Source organism: Aquarana catesbeiana, linkage group LG05 (assembly GCF_042186555.1).
Source record: "Aquarana catesbeiana isolate 2022-GZ linkage group LG05, ASM4218655v1, whole genome shotgun sequence".
Classification (NCBI taxonomy): Eukaryota; Metazoa; Chordata; class Amphibia; order Anura; family Ranidae; genus Aquarana; species Aquarana catesbeiana.
Window position 1 is genome coordinate 499,221,736 of NC_133328.1, and position 24,595 is coordinate 499,246,330.

At 43.4% G+C, this 24,595-nt stretch overlaps 1 protein-coding gene across 2 annotated transcripts in view; it reads right to left on the reverse strand.

Moving 5' to 3' along the window:
• Positions 1–24,595, reverse strand: part of PRKDC (protein kinase, DNA-activated, catalytic subunit) — a 712,087-nt gene that overhangs the window by 76,309 nt on the left and 611,183 nt on the right. For both annotated transcript variants that reach the window (XR_012244521.1, XM_073631567.1), the window contains exons 77-78: positions 13,808–14,015; positions 11,539–11,606 (exon numbers count right to left, since the gene is read on the reverse strand). Coding sequence is in view for 1 of the 2 variants with exons in the window: in XM_073631567.1 (XP_073487668.1) it covers positions 11,539–11,606; positions 13,808–14,015 (276 nt within the window). In the remaining variant the exon portion in view is untranslated. The remainder of the gene's footprint in view (positions 1–11,538; positions 11,607–13,807; positions 14,016–24,595) is intronic.

Consider the following 24,595-nt stretch of genomic DNA (forward strand, 5'->3'; position numbering starts at 1 on the left):
ATATTTTCTTAGTCGCATCCTACAGCAAAAGCCATGGTCCGCAGAGAGCTTCCAAAGCATCAGAGGGATCTCAATGTTAAAAGGTATCAGTCAGGAGAAGGGTACAAAAGAATTTTCAAGGCATTAGATATACCATGGAACACAGTGAAGACAGTCATCATCAAGTGGAGAAAATATGGCACAACAACAGTGACATTACCAAGAACTTGACGTCCCTCCAAAATTGATGAAAAGACGAGAAGAAAACTAGTAAGGGAGGCTGCCAAAAGGCCTACAGCTACATTAAAGGAGCTGCAGGAATATCTGGCAAGTACTGGCTGTGTGGTACATGTGACAACAATCTCCCGTATTCTTCATATGTCTGGGCTATGGGGTAGAGTGGCAAGACAAAAGCCTTTTCTTACGAAGAAAAACATCCAAGCCCAACCAAATTATGTAAAATAACACATCTGAAGTCCCAAAAGCATGTGGAAATATGTGTTATGGTCAGATGAAACCAAGGTTGAACTTTTTGGCCATGATACCAAAAGATATGTTTGGTGCAAAAACAACACTGCACATCAACAAAAGAACACCATACCCACAGTGAAGCATGGGGTGGTTTTTCTTCAGCTGGAACAGGGGTCTTAGTCAAGATAGAGGGAATTATGAACAGTTCCAAATACCAGTCAATATTGGCAAAAAACTTTCAGGTGTCTGCTAGAATGCTAAACATGAAGAGGATCTTCATCTTTCAGCATAACAATGACCCAAAACACACATCCAAATCAACAAAGGAATGGCTTCACCAGAGGAAGTTTATAAGAGAAGCATTGGTCCAATGCTGCATCTGTCCCCCGCCGCCACTACACTGAGAACCGAGCGATCGAACATCGACGACTCAATTCTCACAGATCCCAGAGTGGAAAGCAGCTGACTTTCAAATAGCAGCTCTCCTCTCTGGTTCTCCCCAGTCACTGGAGCGCTGAGCTATTGGAGGGACAGGAAGCAGCCGTCTCAGGCTCTCAACGGCTCGATGAGAGGCTGAGACAGGCGTCAGTCCAGGCACCTGGTGGATCCAGACTTTGTCGCGATGACACGGTGCCTGGACTGATTCCAGTGACATCAGCAGAGTGCAGACTTCAGACTGCTCTCTGCTGAAAACGGGTCACAGGAGTGCAAAACGAATTGCACTCCTGTGACCCATAGGAGAAGTCCAGCCAAACGAGCTCAGGCTGGACTTCTCCTTTAAAGTTTTGCAATGGGGGGCGTGGCCTGACGAGGCATGTGAGCAGACCTGCTGCACGGAGCTCCCGCTGAGAATCCTGCTTAATATCCTTTCCTCACCACCGAAATCGCCCGTTTTTGCCCCAAAGAGCTTCCTGATACCTCCTGGAGACACCCGGTACTGACAGGTGATCGTTTAGTGCTGATGATGACCCGGGGGAACCGAATGGAGACCGAGGCCTGGGAGTCCCAAGCTGACCAAGATGGCGCCGGCCGGTCTCAGCCTCCTAAAGCACAGCGCGGCCTGGAAAAGAAATCCGAACAGGGGGGTAAGTCCAGTAAACTCCCTAAAGGCAAGGAACAACCCAGGGACATGCTTTATTATACCCAAAAGCTGGCCGGACATTCTACTTCTCATATACCTGACTCCCCCCAGCCTAACAGGGAAGATACAGGCATGCTAGATGACACAGTGCCATTAGATCTGCAGCAGGATCTCATGTCTGACCCATCTGACTCCCCCTCAGAAGACAGTATACAGCCTTCTTTGAGTGATATCCTGCATGCTGTGCATAAATGTACTGCCTCAGTTGATGATTTGAAGGAGAAATTTGGGGGTCTGAAAGAAACAGTATCCCTTATGCGCCAAGATCTGCAAAAAATCAGGGAAAGAACCACAGCAGTGGAGGGCCGGGTGAGCGAAGTGGAGGACCAGTTGCCCCCCCTTAACAGAGATGTCAGGATGGCCACACAAAACGCCTTTCAAGCCCTTAATAAAACTGACGAAATCGAGAACCGTCTGCAACGCAACAATGTGCGCATAGTGGGACTCCCTGAAAAAGTGGAAGGACGTGACCCCACTACTTTCATTGAGGAATGGCTGCAGGAAGTCTTTGGCAAAGAAGCTTTCTCTTCCATCTACACAGTGGAAAGGGCCCATAGAGTGCCCCCAAGCCCTCTCCCCCCTGGGAACCCCCCAAGATCAATGCTGGCCAGGCTCCTGAATTACAAGGACCGTGAGGTGATACTGAGACTGGCCAGGGAAAAAGGCAGCATTAAACACAATGGCACTAAAGTATCCTTTTACCCGGACTTCTCCGCCGAGGTACAACGCAGGAGGTCAAAATTTATGGAAGTGAAAAAGAGGCTACAAAGGCTGCAGCTATCCTACGCAATGATGTTCCCGGCTAAGTTGAGAGTAGCGGCAAACGGACAGAACCACTTTTTTGAAAATGCGCAAGATGCAACATCCTGGTTAGACCAGAATGAGCAAGCTATACGCCACCAGGGTCCAGAAGAAGGAGCCGGTTAAACCAGAGAAGACAGAAGAAATGCGAGAAAAAGCAGGGCGTCCATTTTCCTGTTCATGTTTTTCATTTAGAAGAGGAACTTTACCAATTGCTTACGCAGCGAGTGACTACCACTGGAAATATTGTTATATTTTTTTTCAACCAGTTATTTCCACTTGCAGCACAGACCCTCACAGGGGAAGTCACTGTGCAGAAAAAGTAGAAGATGTTTGAAGCCATGGGATACATGGCTAATGCTGTATTGCCCTGTTGGCATTCACAATCAGGACAGACCACGTAGCCCGCAGTTTCGGGACGGTTCTGGAGGTATGCGCCACAGCGTGGCAGGACCCAGGGCCCTCAACACAGTCTGTTCCTACTCTTGTTTTGTTTTTTTTCACTGTTTTGCCGCGCAGTTGCGCGAGATTATCCACCCTTCAAGAACACCTAGCTTCCATTGGGACAATTTTTCAATGAAAAAATGTTTTTTGATGAATCACATTCTAATGCTCATGGGTAACCATATAACCAGATCAGCTCTGACTTCCAGAAGAATATCCTTTAAATGTATCTTTGAATATTTGCAATGGTATCCACGCCCATAGTATCATGGAATGTGCGCGGAGTGAATGACCCCTTAAAAAGGGTCATGATCTCCTCTGGTTTGCGCAAATTCCATCCGGCTATTATTGCCCTCCAGGAGACACATCTCCTGGGGGATAATGTGGGCTGCCTGCAGTATGCCTGGGTGGGCAAATCTTATCACTCCACTCACACCGCCTACTCTCGTGGGGTGAGCGTATTGATACACAAAGCTCTGGCATACCAGGAACTGGACTCACTAGTGGATGGTGCTGGTAGATATGTTTTCATTTACTGTAAAGTGTACACCTTAACACTGATTATAGCCTTTATATATATCCCACCCCCGTTCTCACGGGAGGTGCTACAGCTTTTGTTGATGTACCTGGCGGGCAAACCTGATGTCCCACTGTTAATCATGGGAGACCTTAACTGCTACCTTGACCCAAAATTGGATAGGCACCCCCCAGTCCATTCTCCTGGAGGTGGGAGGGGCACGGCGCTCAGCCGCCTAGTTACGGAACTGGGCTGGACAGATTTCTGGCGCATCCGTAACCCTAATACAAAGCAGTTTTCATGCTTCTCCAAAACTCACGGATCCCTATCCCGTATAGACCTTAGTATAGGCACTCCTAATTTGCTAGAATATATCTCTAAGATAGAATACTTTCCTCGGGGAGTGTCTGACCATTCACCTGTGGCTGTGTGGCTGAGTGCCCAACCCCCTACCTCACTACCTAAGGCGCCATGGAAACTCAATGCTTTCTGGCTGAAATTATTTAACTCCCCAGAACGAATTTCTAGTCAAATAGAATTATTTTTCAACTCTCATAAACACTTAATAGATACAATTCAAACCTGGGAAGCCTTTAAAGCCTACCTCAGGGGAATATTTATTGCTGAAATAGCAATGGTCAAGAGAAATTCCTCGGTACTATTGGAACAGGTTGGAGATCAGGTGCGCCAGTTGGAGCTTGCCTATGTTACTGACCCCACGGAGTCTGCGAGGGAGGCGTGGATTTCGGCCCAGGATTCACTGGACCGCTTGAGATCCTCCGCCGCAGAACGCAAAAGGTTCTTTAGCAAACAGGCATTCTATGAAGAAGGGGAAAAAACGGGACGCCTACTGGCAAAAATAGCCAGGTCCCAGCAGCTGTCTCCAGCGGTTGGAGCAATTCGCACGGCCAGTGGAAGGGTGGTTAATGGCCTGGATCGGGTTCTATCAGAGCTAGCATCCTTCTACAAGGATCTATATGTAGCGAGGGATGATTACACTGATGATGAGCTAGAGGCATATCTTGCAGGGATTGATCTGCCCTCTCTATCTGAGGAGGCTAGGCAATCACTGGAAGCACCCCTGACATTGGAAGAGCTACAACATGCGGCATGTTCCTTCCCTAAGTGCAAGGCTCCTGGGGAGGACGGTATCCCCATGGAGGTTTTCACCCAGTATGGTGAGTGGATAATGCCACAGCTACTGGAAGTGTTTAATGACTCGCTTAAAAAAGGCAATTTGCCGACCTCCATGACTAGAGCCAATATAATTTTATTGTTGAAACCTGGTAAGGATCCGGTTGACCCGGGCTCGTACAGGCCTATTTCACTATTGCAAAGTGATGTTAAAATACTGGCTAAGGCCCTGGCGCTTAGGGTCAACCGGATCATTGAATCCATAATACATCCCGACCAGGCTGGATTTATGCCGCACAAGTCCACTGCCACCAACCTCAGACGCCTATTTTTAAATATGCAGCTGCAGCCAGATAATAAAGGAAGCAGGGCACTGCTCTCCTTGGACGCCAATAAGGCGTTTGACAGTGTAGGTTGGAGATACCTGTGGGCGGTACTATCAAAGCTGGGGTTTGGAAGTCGGTTTATAGCATGGGTCAAACTGTTATATGCTTCCCCAAAGGCGACTATTAGGATGTCAGGTAGGATGTCACATGCATTTGCTCTGGGCAGGGGCACAAGGCAGGGATGCCCCCTGTCCCCCCTGCTCTTTGCCATTGCTATCGAGCCACTAGCGGCTGTGGTAAGAGCAAGTCAACAGATTACGGGCTTTAAATATGGGGACCTCCACGAAAAGATTATGCTGTACGCTGACGACATGATGCTTTTCCTGGGGGATACCACAACGTCCTTAGCGGAGGTGACAAGAATCATCACTGGGTTCGGCTATTTCTCTGGCCTGACAATTAACTGGTCTAAGTCGGCTTTGATGTTGCTAGACGAGGGGGGTGAGGTGAATCTACCGGACTCCTGCTCGGTTCCGGTAACGTCATCATTTAAATACCTAGGCATACAAATTTCACCTAAAATAACAGAATACTGCCCCCTAAACATATACCCCTTGCTATCCAGATTTAGAGACAAAATCAACACATGGAACAGGCTCAAAATGTCACTAGCGGGCAAAGCAAACTTAATAAAAATGATTTTAATGCCGCAATTACTTTACTTTTTACACAACTCCCCAATAGTAATACACTTAAAGATTTTTAGGGTGGTTAACACTCTCTTCCGCAAATTGCTGTGGAATTCAGGCACACCAAGAATTAAGCTGGAACAGCTACAAAACCCTAAGGACAGCGGAGGGCTGGCAGTACCCAACCCTTGGTTGTACTACATAGCAGCTCAGTTGCAGCAGTTGGTGGGCTCCATGAACCGGGACCCTCCTGGCTCATCGGCGCAGTTAATGCTGATTGGGACAGGAGCGGAAACAATCCCGCTAGGCCTTGAGGCACAACTGTTTCACAAATCCAATAAACTAACGCCCACTCTTACTTTAATACAGAAAGTCTGGAACAAGGGAAGACAGCTGCAGGAGGTAACAGGCTTCACAGAATACAGCCCAATATGGGGGAATCTTTCATACGTAGAGCTAGCAAAGCTGCAACAGGGCCCCAGATGGCGCTCATTTGGTGTTATCCTTTTATCACACATATTTAGCAATGGCAGGCTGCTGACGTTCTCAGAGCTACAAAATAAATACAACCTCCCAAATAACATGTATTATTCATATATCCAACTCAAACATGCGGTGGACACACAAGGTAGTGCTACTCCATGGACATTGTCCAACACCCCTATCTTTCATCTGATACAGTCCAGCACAGAAACTAAAGGTTTCATCTCATATTGCTATCAAATGCTACTGATGCAACTCTTGAAGGCACACCCGACCAGGGCACCATCCCTATGGGAGCAAGATGTAGGCCCAATTACGGGAGAGCAATGGGAAGAAATCTTACAGTCTATTAATATATGCTCTCTCAACGTGGCCCAGAAGGTATCCCAACTATATATAATACTTAGAGTGCATTACACCCCACTTAAACTATACAAGATGGGTAGGAGGACTGATCCTTTATGTGGCAGATGCGAGCGGCACCAGGGGGACCTCATCCACCTACTGTGGAGATGTCCGAAGCTCCATAGGTATTGGAGTGAGGTCATGGAAACACTCAACCGAGTGTTCCAGACCACCATTCCCCTTGACCCAATTCACTGCATCCTAGGAGTCCTAGAGGATACGGTCCCGGAAGAGATGACTAGAATAGCAATCACTAGGGCACTGTTCCAGGCCCGCAAGCTTATACTGCTTGGCTGGAAATCGACCTCTCCACCTTCAGTGAGATCATGGATTACTCATATGGGCAACACTTTGATTATGGAAAAGCACATTTACCAACACAGAGGCAGCCCCAATAGATTCGAGAGGATCTGGGCACCATGGTTAGACACCCCTGGATTGAGTCCTAGGGAGCTGGTAATGTCAAGACTATTGCAATGTCTCGGGGGGGGCCCATGAGGTTTTATTGATGGTTAGTGACCATAAAGTAATAGAGCATTGAAATATTTCAGGATGATTGGAATGTAATAGTAAATAATGGTATGTTGTTGCACAATGTATGTACAATGGAAGCTATGTATGGAAATTTGTTCAATAAACACCTTTTTGATTTAAAAAAAAAAAAAGTTTTGCAATGGCCCAGCCAAAGCCCAGACCTGAATCCCATTGAAAATCTGTGGGGTGATCTGAAGAGGGCTGTGCACAGGAGATGCCCTTGCAATCTGACAGATTGAGTGTTTTTGCAAAGAAGAGTGGACAAATATTGCCAAGTCAAGATGTGCCATGCTGATATAGACTCCTACCCAAAAAGACTGAGTGCTGTAATAAAATCAAAAGGTGCACATTTATGCAACCATATTTTAGTTTACTATTTTTACTTCCCTCCACCTAAAAAATATCAGTTTGTTGTTCAAGAGTTGTACAGTTTATAGGTCACATTAAAAGGTGGAAAAAGTTCTGAAATAATTTAACTTTGTCTCATTTTTTTACATCACAGAAACCTGACATTTTAACAGGGGTGTGTAGACTTTTTATATCCACTACTGTATGCAAGAAATTGGAGCTCCAAATAGTGCTTATATCTTTTTAAAAGCAAATATGTTTATTAAAATAAATTTATCAAACTCACACTTAACAGGTGCTCCAGTGCACCAACTATGTACAGCACGTAAAATTGTCAATCAACCACACTGCAACAGCTCTGTGCCACTCTGAAGATGATCTCAGTGTCTTGTCAAACCATCATCTTCGAAGCGGCACAGAGCTGTTGCAGTGTGGTGGATTCACAATTTTACATGCTGTACATAGTTGGTGCACTGGAGCACCTGTTAAATGTGAGATTGATAAATGTATTTTAATAAACGTATTTGGTTTTAAAAAGATACAAGCACTATTTTGAGCTCCTCTTTCTTACATATATATTGAGCAATGGTGGAGAAAAAAACTTTAATGTTGCTGTAGGCCTCTTGGCAGCCTCCTTTACCAGTTTTCTTCTCGTCTTTTCATCAATTTTGGAGGGACGTCAAGTTCTTGGTAATGTCACTGTTGTGCCATATTTTCTCCACTTGATGATGACTGTCTTCACTGTGTTCCATGTTCCATCTTTTGTACCCTTCTCCTGACTGATACCTTTTTGAACAATGAGATCCCTCTGATGCTTTGGAAGACCCTTGCGGTCCATGGCTTTTGCTGTAGGATGCGACTAAGAAAATGTCAGGAAAGACCTTCTAGAACAGCTGAACTTTATTTGGGGTTAATCAGAGGTACTTTAAATGGTGGCAGGTGTGTACTGACTCCTGTTTAACATGAATTTGAAAGTGATTGCTTAATTCTGAACACAGCTACATCCACAGTTATAAGAGGGTGTGCACACTTATGCAACCACATTATTTTATTTTTACTCCTTCCCCTTTAAAGATTTCAGCTTGTTTTTCAATTGAGTTGTACAATTTATAGGTCACATTAAAGGTGGAAAAAGTTCTGAAATTATTTTACTTTGTCTCATCATTTATTATTATTGTCTCAGGGGTGTGTAGACTTGTTATATCCACTGTATATTTCAAGCAATGGTGGAGAAAAACTGATAGGACGGAATAGAGGAAGACACGATTCATTAGTCCAAGGTGACTAAAAGGCTGTTTTTGACCAAACTTAAATGTGAGGTCACACTTCATGAAGTGAGTGCATACCTAATGGGGGAGTACTTAGGTGAATTTATATAAGGACTTTAGAGGATTTGTGAAGATTATGAAAGCCTCATCTTACTTGATTTCACTGAAGCACTGGGTCAGTTTATTTGGATTATTTGAGGAAGAAAAATAATTATTGACACGTTTTAATTTGATTTCACACGTCAAGAGATCATTGATATGTGTTTGGCTAAGGTTTATGCAATTTATTATATTTCACGGTGTTGATGGTTTATTAGCGCAGCAATTTTTAAGTTAAACTTTTTTGCACATTTATATTGGGAGTGCGTTCCTTGCTGCCTGCTTAACACTATTAATTAGATATTTTATTTGCTTGCAAGACTATCTGAATCTTAAAATTAAACCCACTTTGTGATCAGTGAGTGTGCTGAGTGAAAAAGAATAAACAGCTGTACTAAAAAAAAAAAAAAAAAAAAAAAAAAAACCTTAAAGTGGTTATAAACCTAGACATGAAATATGAGCAAAGCATATCCCTCCATAATGTGTGTATTTATCTCAGTTAAGAGAACCAAGTGTCATTTCTGTCTGCTGCTTCGTTCCTTTGCTATCAGCATGAATCACTTCTGACAAGTTTTCCTGACACCAAGTGAAAAAATGTGACAGGGGAGGTAGCTCCAGCTGATTCACGTCACTGGGTACATGTAAGGCCCCTTTCACAGGTGCGGACCGTATGTCCGTATTTCATCCATCTGTTTTCAGATGAAATACGGATATACACGCATCCCTATGGGATAGCGGGTGTCAGCGGATGAACATCCGCTGACATTCGATATCATCCGTCCCCGCTATGGTCCGTGTTCATCCGATCCCCCATAGGGGAGAACGGAGATCTGACAGGGTGGTCCCTGTACAGTGTACAAGGACCGCCCTGTCATCTGCCGGCTCAGCGGGGATCAACAGAGTGATCCCCGCTGAGCAAGCGGAGGTTCACGGGGCGGATCATCAGGGATCCGTCCCGTGTGAAAGGGGCCTTAGGGTTTACACCCACTTTAAATATTTGCAACCACAAAAAAGAGGTCATATCAGCACAGGGAACTTTTTTGACACCTGTTCATGTATATTTGACACAGACTGTGTGTTACACCATGTTGTATGTTATCTTTTAGTGCACAGTTTTTATGTTATGATTGTTTTGAGATATTATTACTGCATTAAGTGTTGATTTGGCATTGTAGTGTTGTAATCTACTTGGAGTGCTGATAATAACTCTTTGTGGTTGCATACAAAAAGTGTATGCCACCTTAGCTACATAGAGTATACAGTGCAGTGTTGTGACTGTGGGATGGAAACTTCCCTTCCCACGCCCTGAACCAAACCGAGTTGGGCTGAGGACTGCTCAGCCATTTATAGGCAGCCTTGTGTTCTCAAAATAAATACAAAGCTTCCTCTGACTAAGGCAGAGAGGCAGGCGATGACATGACAATTTCCTATGAATAGTTGAGCAGCATTCAGCCCAATTTTATTTTGTTCAGGGTGTGGGAAGGGAAGTTTCCACCCCACTGCTAGAACACAGTGCTGTATACTGTATGTAGCGGAGGCTTTATATAGTACAGTTTATTCAGCACACCCAGGAGACGTACCTGTTAGTGTGTAAAATAATGTGCTTGGGCCAACTTGGCCCAAATGAACTAAAGTTACAGTAAAGGTGGAAATCAGGCTTTATACATCTCTAGCACGCCAAGAAAAAAAAAAAAACACCACTCCCAAAGCTTCCTCATAAGACATGATGTCTAGGCAAGAGATCACATGGTCTATAGCTGCCAAGAATAATGTGGGTGGTTTACAATGAATACGACCATTGATTTCAGACAGATAGACCCAGTCAGAGAAGTTTTCAGAATCAAAAAAGTACAATCACTGAGGCATGACACTGACAAATCACAGCTTTCCTTTAATCGCTAGCTGACCAGCCACCGCAGTTATACTGCGGCAGGTTGGCACTGCTGCGCAAATTGCCGTAAGTATACGTCCCTCCTTTAAGACAATCTAGCAGGCGCGTGCCCGCCGCGTATTCCCAGAAGCCGATGCACCTGCCTGGCGGGCGCAATGTCCGCCAGGCACCCGCGATCACTTGTGACAGAGCAGGAATGTTGATCTGTGTGTGAACACAGATCCACGTCCTGTCAGGGGAGGGGCGTAGAGACAGATCGTGTGTTACTAGTATCTAGGAACATTGATCGGTCTCCTCCTGTAGTCAGTCCCACTCCACCCCCAGAGTTAGAACACACCTAGGGAACACAGTAAACCCCTTGATCACCCCCTAGTGTTAACCCCTTCCCTGCCAGTCACATTTATACTTTAATCAGTGGCTATTTTTAGCTCTAATCGCTGTATAAATGTCAATGGTCCCAAACAAGTGTCAAAAGTGTCCGATCTGTCCGCTGCAATGTTGCAGTCCTGATAAAAATCTTAGATTGCCGCTATTACTAGGAAAAAAAAAAAAAAAATGCCATAAATCTATCCCCTATTTTGTAGACGCTATAACTTTTGCGTAAACCAATCAATATACGCTTATTGCAATTTTTTTTTACCAAAAATATGTAGAAGAATATATATCGGCCTAAACTGATGAACAAATATTTTTTGGGGGATATTTATTATAGCAAAAAGTACAAAATATTGTTTTTTTTTTCAAAATTGTTGCTCTTTTTTGTTTATAGTGCAAAAAATAAAAAACGCAGAGGTGATCAAATACCACCAAAAGAAAGCTACAACATCGCACGACCGCTCAATTGTCAGTTAAAGCGATGCAGTGCCGTATTGCAAAAAATGTCCTGGTCAGGAAGGGGGAAAATCCTTCCGGGGCTGAAGTGGTTAAGCGGTTACCCCCATATGCCGCTGTAATATTCATATAATTTGAATGTGCCTAAACAGAGATAGACATGAAAAGAACACATACCCTTTCATCAAATCCAGAAATCTTTACATGGTACTCAGGCAGAGGTTTGCTTTTTCCATTATACTGGCCTACAAGACAATGTGACAAAGAAAAAAATGTCAGTAAAAATAGGATCTTTGCACTCACTGTAAGGCCTCATGCACACTGGACGTTTTTACAGCTGCTGTTTTTGGCTTCAGACATTTTTTTCTGCAGCCAGTAAACTCCCCAGCATGTTATCCTATGTGTCCATGCACAAAAAGGCTATTAGTGTTTTTTGGCAGGGGCGTTGTAATTGCAGCGAAAGGTGGTTCTACAAAGTAATGACTCAGGGGGGCTGAATAAAAATGCACGCCACACTTTTCACATATTTATTTGTAAAACATTCTGAAAAGCATTTATCATTTTCCTTCCACTTCACAATTATGTGCCACTTTGTGTTGGTCTATCACATAAAATCCCAATAAAATACATTTACGTTTTTGGTTGGAATATGACAAAATGTGGAAAATTTCAAGAGGTAAGAATACTTTTTCAAGGCACTGTAGGTCGATTGTGGCTATATTATTGGATAACTGATCACACACATTGTCAGCATGTCATAACGGGATCATGTGCTTGGGAACCCAATGAGTACAATCGTAGATGGCCTTTCATTTTGTGGTTGCGCAGTCATGATATCCTGCGCTTTAGTTATACTTGGTCTTTTGATGGCTGCTGTCCCTATTGTCTCCTGGAACATTAGGGGGCTCCAAAACCCACTTAAATGAACCATGGTTTCTACTGCACTCTGAAGGCATCTGCCCGCTATCTGTGCTTTACAGGAGACTCACCTTACAGAGGACACACTGTCCTGTTTAAACTTTGCATGGCTAGGATGGGCATTTCACTCTACTCACACCTCCTTCTCCCGGGGAGTGAGTGTACTTATACATCGTACCCTGGATTTCCAGGTTTTTGATAAACTAATGGACACTGAAGGCAGATATGTATTCTTGATGTGTCACATTTTTAAACTTAAATGTATCTTAGCCTTTGTGTATGTGCCGCCTCTATTTAATCCTGAGGTGTTAAGGACATTACTGACCTACCACTGTACCGTATGGGAGACCTTAGTTGCTATCTTGATCCAGGCCTGGACAAACCATCCCCCGCCCCCCCCACCGAGGCTAACAGGTGGTGGAACTCACTGTATGGCACTCCTGAAATTTATAGAGGAGGTAGGGTGGGTGGACCCATAGAGATGTAGATATCCTTTGTAGAACCTTCAAAACAGTTTGTGTGCTTAGCACTGGGGTGTGTCTGATGGTATAAAATAATATAATGTAGTATGTACTATAGATCCAAGCAATAATCCCAAAACATGCATAGCCAGGAACTGATGTGCTTTAACTTATCCAGGTCACTGGTGCTCTCCCTCTCTTTCTTCCCTCCCTGCCTGTCAGCTCCTGTGTGTGAGCTGAAAACAAACGAAAAAAAACCTGCCCCTCCCCTCCTGCTGTTATCCCGTGCAGCAATAAAGTTACTGATCGGAATACCCGCTAGCCCCTCTGTAATAATCAGCTATGCTTTATAGTGTATGTGTTTTTTGAAAATTTGGTAGCTACATACCTTTTTCACATCACCTGGCTGTCAGAGAGAAATCTCAGCCCCTCCCACTGCAGTCCTTGGATGGGGGAAGGAGAGCAGGGGGTGGTCACGTGACTGCAGATCGGCGATGTGCAAAAGGTATGTAGCAGCCAAATTTTCATAAAAAACACATACTGTGAAGTATATCTTATTATTACAGAGGGGCTGGCAAAAATTCCAGAATTCCAATCAATGGCTTTACAACTACTTTAAGCCCAATCTTTGCGCATCACAGTAGGCAAGCCTGAAAGGGCCTTCAGAGATACGATGCCCCCCAGGGGATCACCACGTCCTTAGGATCCAGTGCAGATTGGCAACATTACAGGCCATCCTCATTCTTGCATAACTGGATCTGGGGTAAGTCTCTCTGATACGATTAAGCCTTTCCCTTCCCTAGCAGGGGTGTACAGAATAGACAGTTATAAAACCACAGGCTAACACCACGAAGAGGAATTTTCAGAGCGACTTCAAAGACACATATTTTGTCCTTAGGTCATAACTAAATTATGATAAGCTGTGCTAGGAGGGGTGGTGCCTGGACAGGGAACCCTGCTTTTTTTCCAACCAGTGTCTATTCACCTGAAGATGGCAGCATAACCAGTGGTCACGATCATAAACATGCCCTGTGTCTTGTGAAATACAGGTGGAGACAAATACTGACCAGGAATCTCTAATTCGTTTCTGGAAAATTCTGGCTTAAAATTTGTCATCCATGGAGAATATTCTTTTAGGTTTCCTGGCTCTTTTGGTTGTTGTTCTTTAATTTTTGTCAAGACTGTAGTAAATTTTTTATTGAATTCTTCAGCTTTGATAGCAACAAGCTGGGATCCATCTTTTCCACAAAATTTGTCCAGTTCCTTTCCATGTTTCTGTAAAGACAAATGATTACTCTGCACATACAGTATATTGTCTCCTCTATAACAATTCAGGTTAGGCTTAGATAGAGTTTTGTATAAAAGATTACCATATTTACATAAAAATTTGCGCAGAATATATAGCCCTGGATTAACATTTTTTGTTTGCTCGTTCAGGGTTTCAGCATAAAGCAAGCACAATTGCATGCCAATCTATATAAAATAGTAAGAGCAATAAAGCTGCGTTTAAATAACAAATACCTAATGCAATGATAATGTGAAACATTGTGAAAAAGTCTGTGAATATAATAACCAAATGAATGTGATAAAAAAACAGTATACTGTGAAAAAAGTCTGTGATATCAGATAATCAAATGAGTGACATCCTAGGAAAAAGGTCAATCCACAACTTCACCAAGAAGCACCAATGGACTAGTGTACCTCCACCATATAAAATACAAGCTTACCAGATAGCAAGCTTAAGGAAGCCTGTGGCTATAACCCAGCCAGGGTCCTTGATCCAAGGCAGCAGTGACAACCTTCCAAAGCAAATATAACTGTATGCTCACACTGGACAGCATAGTCCCCAATATGTTAAGGGAAAACCCGCTAACCCCAACAAGGGGAATTAGAAACACCCCCCCAAAAGGCGTCTCCACCACAGACTCAGAACGAGTTTACACCAGTAAATTCAAAAACAAAACATAAAATCAAGTCATGCTTAAGAATTGTCTATCAAAGGCATTCAAGTCCACGTCCACATTCAACCCAAATGGGACGTAGCATTTAATTTGGTAAATCCAAGACATTTCTAGTCTTGAAATACTTCTGACCAGAGAGCTGCCTCTCCATTATGGGCAATATTTATCTATACCCATAAAAATGGTCCTAGAACGGTCTTTATTGTGGACCAAAATATAGTGTTTAGACACTGAGTGTTTCAGAAAGCCACTCTTAATATTCGTAATATGCTCATTAAGTCTCACAGAGAGGGGGCGCTTTGTCCGGCCCACATATTGGAGCCCGCAAGGGCACTGGATCAAATAAACGACCCCCTCTGTGAAACACGTAATGAACAGTTCAATTTCATGTTCTCTTGAGGTACTAGTTGAAGAGAACATATGTGTACGTCTTTGGGTGCAGCCATTGTGGGAGCACACACGACACCTTCTGCATTGATAAAATCCAGCCAGATTTTCAAATAAACTGGCCTTGATAATAGGAGAGTTCAAGACGTTCGGTGCCACTCTATTACGAAGAGAGGGAGCTCCCTTATACACCATTTGTGGTCTATTAGGGAGAACGGTTCGTAGAATCTGGTCATTGTTGATAATATGCCAATGTTTATTTATCAAATTCTTAATGCTTTTATGCTGAACAGAGTAAGTAGTGATGAAGGGAACCTGGGAGACCTGATTTTCACGTGGTGGTTTGACTCTCAAAAGATCTTGCCTATCTAAAAGGTTAGTCTCTTCCAGGACAGTACTTAAAGAATCTCTATTATATACCTTCTCCTCAAATCTTTGGGTTAAGACGGCTGCCTGAGTCAAAAGTTCCTCATTGTTCGTACAATTGCACTTTAAGAGCATGTATTGGCTTTTCGGAACAGACTCAAGCCACGACTCGTGGTGGCAGCTGTCCATAGGAATATAAGAGTTCCTGTCCGTATTCTTAAAGTGAGTGGAAGTAACAAAATGACCCTCAGATATTGTGATGTTGAGATCCAAAAAACTGATGGTTGATTGACTTGCCACAAAGCTAAATGGATACCCCTAGAATTGGTATTAAGGTATTCTATAAAGAGCTTGAGGTCGTCACGACCAACATTCCAAAGGAGGAGGACGTAGTCAATGTACCTCGCTCACAGCGCAAGCTGGGGTCTCTGGCAAACATGGACAACGTCCTCCTCCCATAAGGCCATAAACAAATTGGCCAAACTGGGGGCATATTTAGCCCCCATTGGTCAGGAGACCAAAGAGAGGAACTAGAGGGGGGAGGAAAAAGAAAGAGACTACAGTTGGGGCTGGAATCTGTAATCTGAGCACAGTGACTGAGTGAATCGGAGAAACTGGTCTTCGATAAAGGCCTCAACTATGCCCCTCCGCGTAGGCTCAATAAATTTGAGATCTACATGGATATACATAGATTTATACGCAAGTTAAACATCAAGCGTTATATGCTTTCCAACCCCATTGATGACAACAGGTTGACATCTACGGATTATCTACACTCTGGGCTTTCAAACGCCTCTTTATTCAACCCCCTGGTGCTTTGGCACCTTCTCTCAAAGTCTTCAGGGACATGTTGTTGAGGGACCTTGATGAGCTATCAAAAAGGTCCGCCCACGGTAGAGGGTGGGCCTGATGTGGGAGCCTGACAGACGCAGCTGCTGCTGATGGCCTGCAAAAAACCCGCGAGTCTCCCTCTCTGCTTCCAATCCTTCCCCCCTCCTCCCTGTTTGCAGACCAGCCGAGGGCTCGAGAGTGGAGAGTCAGCGAGAGCACGCAATGGTCCCGGGTTACGCCGAAAAATACACATCGGTTTCCACGGACAACCACACAGGAGGATGTTACATCAGGGGCTCACTGGTCCCCCGTGTCCATCGTGCAGTGGAGGCAGCGAGAGGGTGAGTGCTGGCAGAAGGCACTGGTCCTGGCTGGGAAGAGGCAAGCTGCAGAGGGAGTGAAGGCAGGCTGGATTGAAGGACAAGAGAAGTCCTCGGCGTCCCTCCCTGCCCCTGTGCTCGGCTAAACGGACCCTCCGGAGCCCTCCTGACCCACATGCTGATAAAAAAAACCAAAAAAAGCTACAGGTACGGCAACTGAGTCGCTTATAACGCAGTTATAAAACAATCACTGAAGCAACAGACCCGGAAACTCCCAGGAGTGAAACAGAGGGGTGAGTGACTTGTACTTCTATTGTACCTTATCTGTACCTTAACTGTACGCACATTGCATTAGTACTGGATGGACTAAAACTTGGTAAATACGATAACAGCGATAACCCTGTCAATATAATCAACAAACTATCAGCAAGGTTATAGTTTGTAAAGCATGTAAAGCATATAAGTGCATGTGCAGAACGTAAAAAAACAGTACCACTGGTTGCACAGCGGGCCAGACTATGTAAGCGGAGGTGCTGTGCATAATCTGTATAGGTGTAAAACGGTATGAAACAGTAAACAAAGGCAACCTAGATGAAGCAAGGTGGAAGGTGGATATATAGTGGAGGCAAAGACTAACTTGAAAGGCTTGGTATATGAAAGTAAGGGGAGAGAAGGGATGGTGAGACCCTCTTCCCGCCCCTGTATCATACAGCGTACCCCTGTACTTTTGCTGAAACAAGAAAAGGTCTCAGAAATGATCACTCTAGAATTATAAGGTAAAACACCGTGAGCTGTGTATATTTCATAAAGCACACCCCCTAAGAACATTCTGTATTAACCACTGTGAAAGCTGAAACACAGATAAGGTCACACAGTAAAACTGTAATTAAGCAGTCACTCACACTCGAAGCCTCTGGGCCTACCTGAAGCCAGCAGTTTTGAATTGAAATAGCTGACTCCTACAAAAAACTATTATACCGGATTTTTTACCTAAGCTTAAACAAAGCACAGGATGAGGGGTAGATCTATAAAAGGAACAAGTGTAAACCCACCCAAAATGAGCGCGAGTCCTGGCTCTATAAAAAAAAGTATATGACACAGGAAGGGGGGACAGAGAGCCTGGGGAAACAGTCAGGGGCCACAAGTAAAAAAAACTCCAGAGGGAGCCCAAAAAAATGGACAGAGAAAACAACTTAAGGACTCAGAGTCAACAGACATAGCAGCAAGCATCGGGGAGGACAAAGAGGAAGAGCTGGTAACTGAACCTAGTGAGATGGCGGAGATGTTTGCAAAATTAGAGTCATCTTACAAGGGGGAAATGGCTACCCTACATGAGGACTTAAATCATAGCTTAAGAAGGGTAGAAAGTACAGAAGATCAATTGGATTTACAAACAACTGCAATAAAAGGACTTGAAAGAGCAGATGGCAGGACTACAGAAAGAGCAGAGAGACATAATGTATCGGCTGGAAGATCAGGAGAACTGGAATCGAAGGAAAAATCTTAGAATAAGGGGAGTCCCAGATACGCAAGAAGACATGCAAATAAAAATGGATAAAATATTTAGGCAGATGCTGGGTCTAACAGAGACTGAAAAATAAAATTTGAAAGGGTCCATCGGCTAAGAAAGCCAGCTACACTGGCTGCGGAAATACCGAGAGACATAATAGCAAGATTCCATTATTTCCAGGACAAAGAACGGATCTGGCATAGTTTAAAAAAATAAACACCCGATTAAACATGAAGAGTCCACCATGCAGATATTTCCTGACCTTTTACCCGAGACCCTGGCTCGAAGAATTCTGAAACCCTTACTGGAGCATTTGAAACTAAATAATGTACAGTACTCCTGGGGGTTCCCAGCATGTTTAATAGGGAGAAAAGAGGGACGGTCTGCAACCCTGAGACACCCAGAAGACATGGCTATTTTCTGTGAGAGACTGGACATACCAATGGTTGAAATACCAGGTTGGTGGGAGGCTCAAAATAGCACCCCGACCATGGAGGATCAGAGATGGCAACCGATTATAAGGAAAATAAAAGGTAGAGGAGGGGGGGGGGGGAGGGAGGGATATGAGCATGAGTTAGGGATGCACCGAATGGGTTTTTTGGTGCCGAAACCGATACCGAAAATAAATCTTCCTTGGTCCCGAAAACCGAAACCGATAACGAAACAGCACCGAAACAGGCTTTTTTTTATATATATTACACAAAAAAATTATTGGATATACAAAATTGTGTTACATTTGTATTTGTTATATTATTTATATTCAACTTATTCATTAATTTTATGAAGAAAAGAATACTACAATCCAGTAATGTCAAAAAGTACTTTAATAAAAAGTAACCAACATAAAATTGGACAGTGGACACAGAAGATAAAAACAAAATAAAATAAGACTGCAGTCAGTGCACATTGCACCACCATACCAAATAAAACAGGCATAAAAAAAAATAAAATAAATAATAATATTAATAATAATAATTAATACTAATATAATAATAATATAAAAATGCCAAAGACTGACTTTTTTATAGTTTATTAATTTCCAACTTACATCAGAACTAGTAATTCTGTACTCTCTCCCTAAGGTGTCAGCGGCTGGATGTGCGATAAGTGTATGTATGTAGCTGCGTGTTACATACATACAGTAGACCGCACTGTGTTCCGGCCCCGGGTATGGGCGGAGACATCCTGGAACACAGACTAGTCTACAGCAGCGGTGCTCAGCCAATCACAGCAAGCAATGTAGACTAGTCTGTGTTTATGGAAGTCACCGCCCCATACCCGGAACACAGTGCGTACTGTAGTATGTAGACAGCCACAGATACAGAACAGAACATACAGTTTTGCACATGCAGCGGGCTGACAGCTTTGGGAGAGACAATGACATAGTTTGGCCCAACAACAGAACAAACTATGTATAACTAACCATAACAGAAATAATATGGCAGAAGGCCGTTATTCTGTTTCACAGTTTTTTTAAATATAACATAGTACAGTGCTATCTGCTATGCTATAATAAAATTTTTATTTTATTATTTTTTTTCAACTTAAATGAGAACTAGTAGTTTTTTACCCCAAGTTTTCTCCCTAAGGTGTCAGCGGCTGGATGTGCCATATAAAAGTGTATGTATGTAGCTGCGGGTTAGATACATACTAGTCATACAGTAGACCGCACTGTGTTCCGCTCCGGGTATGGGCGGGGACATCCTGGAAGTGGAACACAGCCTAGTCTACAGCAGCGGTGCTCAGCCAATCACAGCAAGCAATGTAGACTAGTCTAGTCTGTGTTTATGGAAGTCACTGCCCATAACCGGAACACAGTGCGGGATAGTACTGTAGTATGTAGACAGCCACAGATACAGAACATACAGTTTTGCATTTACACATGCAGCGGGCTGACAGCTTAGGGAGAGACATAGTTTAGCCCAACAGCAACAAACTATGGTACAGTAGTTCAAAAGCTGGAGTTCTCTCTTAAATTGAAGTGCAAAAAACTGTAAAAGAACTACAATGAACAACCAACAAACGGCACAACTAGACAATTGGAACATACTAGGTAGTCAATCATACTATGTTGTATGTTCCAATTGTCCAATAGCACAGTCCAATACCAATTCATTTACTATGTTCAACATGGTAAATAAATTGGTCTATGCTACGGATTTTTAAATCTATTTCAGTAAAAGTGGCAGATTTCGCTTTAAGAACAAAAGCTGTTCAGCTTTCTCACAGAAGAGACGGCTTCTCTTCTCATCAAGAATATGAGATGCTAGACTGAATAGTCTCTCACTCTCTGTACTGGTGCTTGGGGCAGATAAATATCTGTGTGCAATCTGTGCAAGCAAAAGAAAATGTTCTTTGTTGATGCGCCAGTACTCAAGGGGATTGTCGCTTCTGGCAATAGGCTGCTGAGCTAAATAAATGTCCAGCTGTTGGGTAGCTGCACTTGTTGTGGCACCGCTATGGATTGGGGTGCATTAGTGTAAAATTTGTTCAAACATATCAGATATGGAGGGAGTGTTTTCCTCTTCACTTGTGACCGTTTCTCACTTTCTTCTGTGCGACACCTCAAAACTCCTTCACTAGATGCTTCCACCACCTCCATTTGTGCCAGTATCATTTCCCGTGAACGCTGCCTTTTCTCCACATTAAAATAATGCTCTTTAAATCGAGGATCTAGAACTGTTGCAATGCAGTACAGAATGGTTGAACTAGGGTTGGACTCGGTGTCTCGAAACCGGTTGGTAACGGCCTACATTAGAGTGGTTTTAGCCGTTTTTACGCCATGGTCTGTTTCTACCTCTTTTCCAAGCAGACGCTTCAGTGCAGCAATCAAGGGGATAACTTCAGCAATGGAAGCATTAGCTGAGCTTATTTCTTTTGTTAACTGTTCAAACGGAGATAGAAGAGACAAACTATTTTCAACTAACATCCACTGTGTTGCTGGCAGCTCGTAATCTGCAATGTATGCAGCTAAAACACGCTTTTGTTCGAAAAGACTTTGTAGCATATAGTAGGTGCTGTTCCAACGAGTGGCTACATCTTGCTGCAGTCGTTTCGGTGCCATTCCAAACTGCATCTGCAAAGCTTGTAATCTGGAATAAGCAAGCGGAGAATGCTTAAAGTGACCCACAATTTTTCTTCCTTTTGATACGATATCAGATATGGTGCGCTGACTCAGCAATCCTTTATTCAAAGCCAATTGTAGCGTGTGTGCCATGCACGGTATGCTTTGAAGTTCACTGTCCTCCATTGCCTTTGCCATGCACTGTCTCGGACAATCAAATGCCTTTTAGACTTCTCAATGTGCCAAGTATGTTTTTTAAAGCTTCAGATATTGCTGCTGCAGTATGTGATCCAAAAAACTCACGTGCGTTAAGTAGGATGTTTTGCAATTGAAATTTGTCATCTATCCACTGCGCTGTCAGGCTGAGCATGCTCGTTGAACTGACATCTGAACTCCAAATATCGGTAGTAAAACTGATTGCTATGATGTCGGTAGTCATGAGCTCCTGAACGTGTTTTCTAACACTGCTAAACAATTCATGTAGACTGGTATCTGCAAAGTAGCGTCTGCTTGGTAGTGAGTAACGCGGCTCAATATGTTGCATGAGCCTACAGAATCCAATGTCCTCCACAACAGAGAATGGCTGGTCATCTAATGCAATAAATTCCATAATTTTAGCTGTAATGGCATGAGCTTTGGGACTATCACTTGCATATTTTTTAACCTTTTCAAACACTGTGGCCACAGATGGTGTTAAGCCTGAGGCACTTTTTGAAAGTGGCACTGTTTTCTTGTAATCAGAGTGCTGAACTGGATGACGTGTTTTCAGGTGGTGTATCAAACCTGTTGTTGAAAAATTCTTTGGCACTGTACCACCTCTTGAAATTTCTGCTGAGCAAAGAGTACAGATTGCAAATTTGGGGTCTTTATCAGAAACTTTAAAATATTTCCACACTTCAGACATGGTCCACCTTTGCTGGTAACGTGGAATAATATCATAGAATGATTTATAGTGGGAGTGAATTCTGAGGGGGGTAAAAAAAAAAAGGACGAAATCAATTTAAAAGCTAAACCCCAGGAGGCAGCTTCAAAAAATAAAATAAAAATTAACCAATCCTTTTTTAGTCCTCAGCAGGGAACGTGTGGCCTCTTAACCGCGAGGAACGTGCACGCCGCCCACATGAGTGACGTCACCCGCTGGTTCTGCCGCCTCTAATGCGCATGCGCGATTTTCGGCGCCAGTATCGGCAAGAATTCTCTTTCGGCTTTTGCTATATTTTGGATATGTATCGGTGGCTGAAATTTCGGTGCATCCCTAGTATGTGTAAAATGTATGGGGGAGGGGGCGGGGGACGGGCTATCAGTTTTGTGGGGAGCAGCGAGCCTTACAGGACCCACAGATTAAGTCCAACCTTTGGGGGGAACCAAAGGGCCAGGAGGAGGTAGATGGCCTTGGAACCATGAGCCACGGGGAGGCCAATCACCCTAAAGGAAGGGGGGAGGGGGAAAGGTGAACGGGAGAGGGTGGGAAAGCAGGAGTGGTTGCTTAGGCATCTGCTCTGGCAGGGTTCAAAAGAAGGATGAGGGGAAAGGGGGGTCTCTGCCCACGGTGCTCCTGGAGATGTAGGGGAGGGAGAAGGGAATGGATGTCCTGGAGCACAGTGTGCAGAGATGACCACCCTTAACTGTATGACCTATAATGTACGTGGGCTAAATGCTCCAATAAAAAGAAACAATGTAATAAGAGAGATTAAACACTATAAAGCGGATATAGTTTTATTGCAAGATACTCATATATCACATGACTCCAATTTAAAATAATCTCGAGACTACCCTGTCTGGTACTATGGAGACTCCCCAATAAAAAGAGCTAAAGGGATTGCCATAGGATTTGCCAGAGGAGTAAGGTTTGTCCTAGAGGACAGAATCACAGACCCGGAAGGGCGATATCTGTTCTTGAAGGGTAAAATTAACGAGGAAGAATACTCCCTGGCAAATATCTATTGCCCCAACAGTAATCCAATAAAATACGCAATTAACATTATAAAAAAATTCATGGACGTCAAGAAAGGACACACTATTTTGGGCGGAGATTTTAATTTTAGTATGTCACTGGGGATGGATTGTCCGTCAAGTGCACAGAGGACTGGGTATGTACTGCGGAAGGCATTAAAAAAGACTACTACAGAACCAGACTGATAGACATTTGGCGAACGCAAAATGCAAAACGCTGAGATTATACATTCTTCTCTTCTGTGCACGGGACGTACTCAAGAATAGATTTTTTTTGGTAGACCAACTGCTCGAGACAATTGTTAAAACTGATATTAAAATCGCCACATTCTCTCATCATGCACCGGTAATGATGGGAATTAAGAACGAGGAAAAGCCAAATAGAACAACTCCCTGGAGACTAACTGAAGAGCTATTACAGGATAAAGAGGCAGAAGAGAGGATCAGGCAGGAATTAGAGTGGTACTTTAAAATTAACAACACGGAAGAAATATCGGAAGCCACATTGTGGGAAGCCCATAAGGCATATGTCAGAGATATACTGATCCAATTAGGAACAGAAAGAAAAAAGGCAGGGATTAGCAGAAAGAACACCCTGATAAAAGATATTACCGGAATAGAACAGCAACACAAAAAAACAGGAAATAAAGAGGAGATTATGGCGACCCTCATCTGTAAAAGAGAGGAACTGAAAGAACTAGTTGAGTAGGATACACAGTTGGCCTATAATAAGATTAAAAAGGAAAGGTAAAAGTGGGGAAATAAAATCGGAAAACACCTGGCTAGGATGTTAAAAAAGAAAACAGCAACAAACTACATAGAAAAAATACAAGACAGTACAGGAAAAAGGGTTTATAAAACATCAGGGATAGCAAAAATTTTCCAAGAACATTATGCGAAACTATATGCGATTAATAAAAACGAAACACCTGAGCAAAAAATAGAATTTCAGAGGAGCAAAGGAGTGGGCTAGAAGAACCTGTAACAGAAGAAGAGATAAAAAAAATATTAAGAGGGTCTCCCCTGGGTAAGAGTCCAGGCCCAGATGGCCTAACAATGTTATACTATAGAAAGATTGGAGATATCCTGGTTCCAAAACTGTGTACATACATAAACGGGATAGGAACGAAGTGGGTAATAAGAAAAGAGGCACTAGAGGTGGCTATAACTATCAGTCCAAAAGAGGGAAAAGACGCTACTTTGCTTGAGTTACAGGCCAATTTCATTGCTGAACGACGACAAAAAGTTGTTTGCCAAGGTAATGGTTGGAGGGCTGAAACTATTATTGAGCGAGCTAGTACATTCTGACCAGGCAGGGTTTGTACCCAGAAGAGAATGCAGAGATAATGGTATTAGGATATTGTTGGCAGAACATGAATTGAAGGAGTCTGGGACCCCCGGTCTACTCCTGTCAATCGACACTGAAAAAGCTTTTGACAGGGTAGACTGAGGGTTCATGGGAA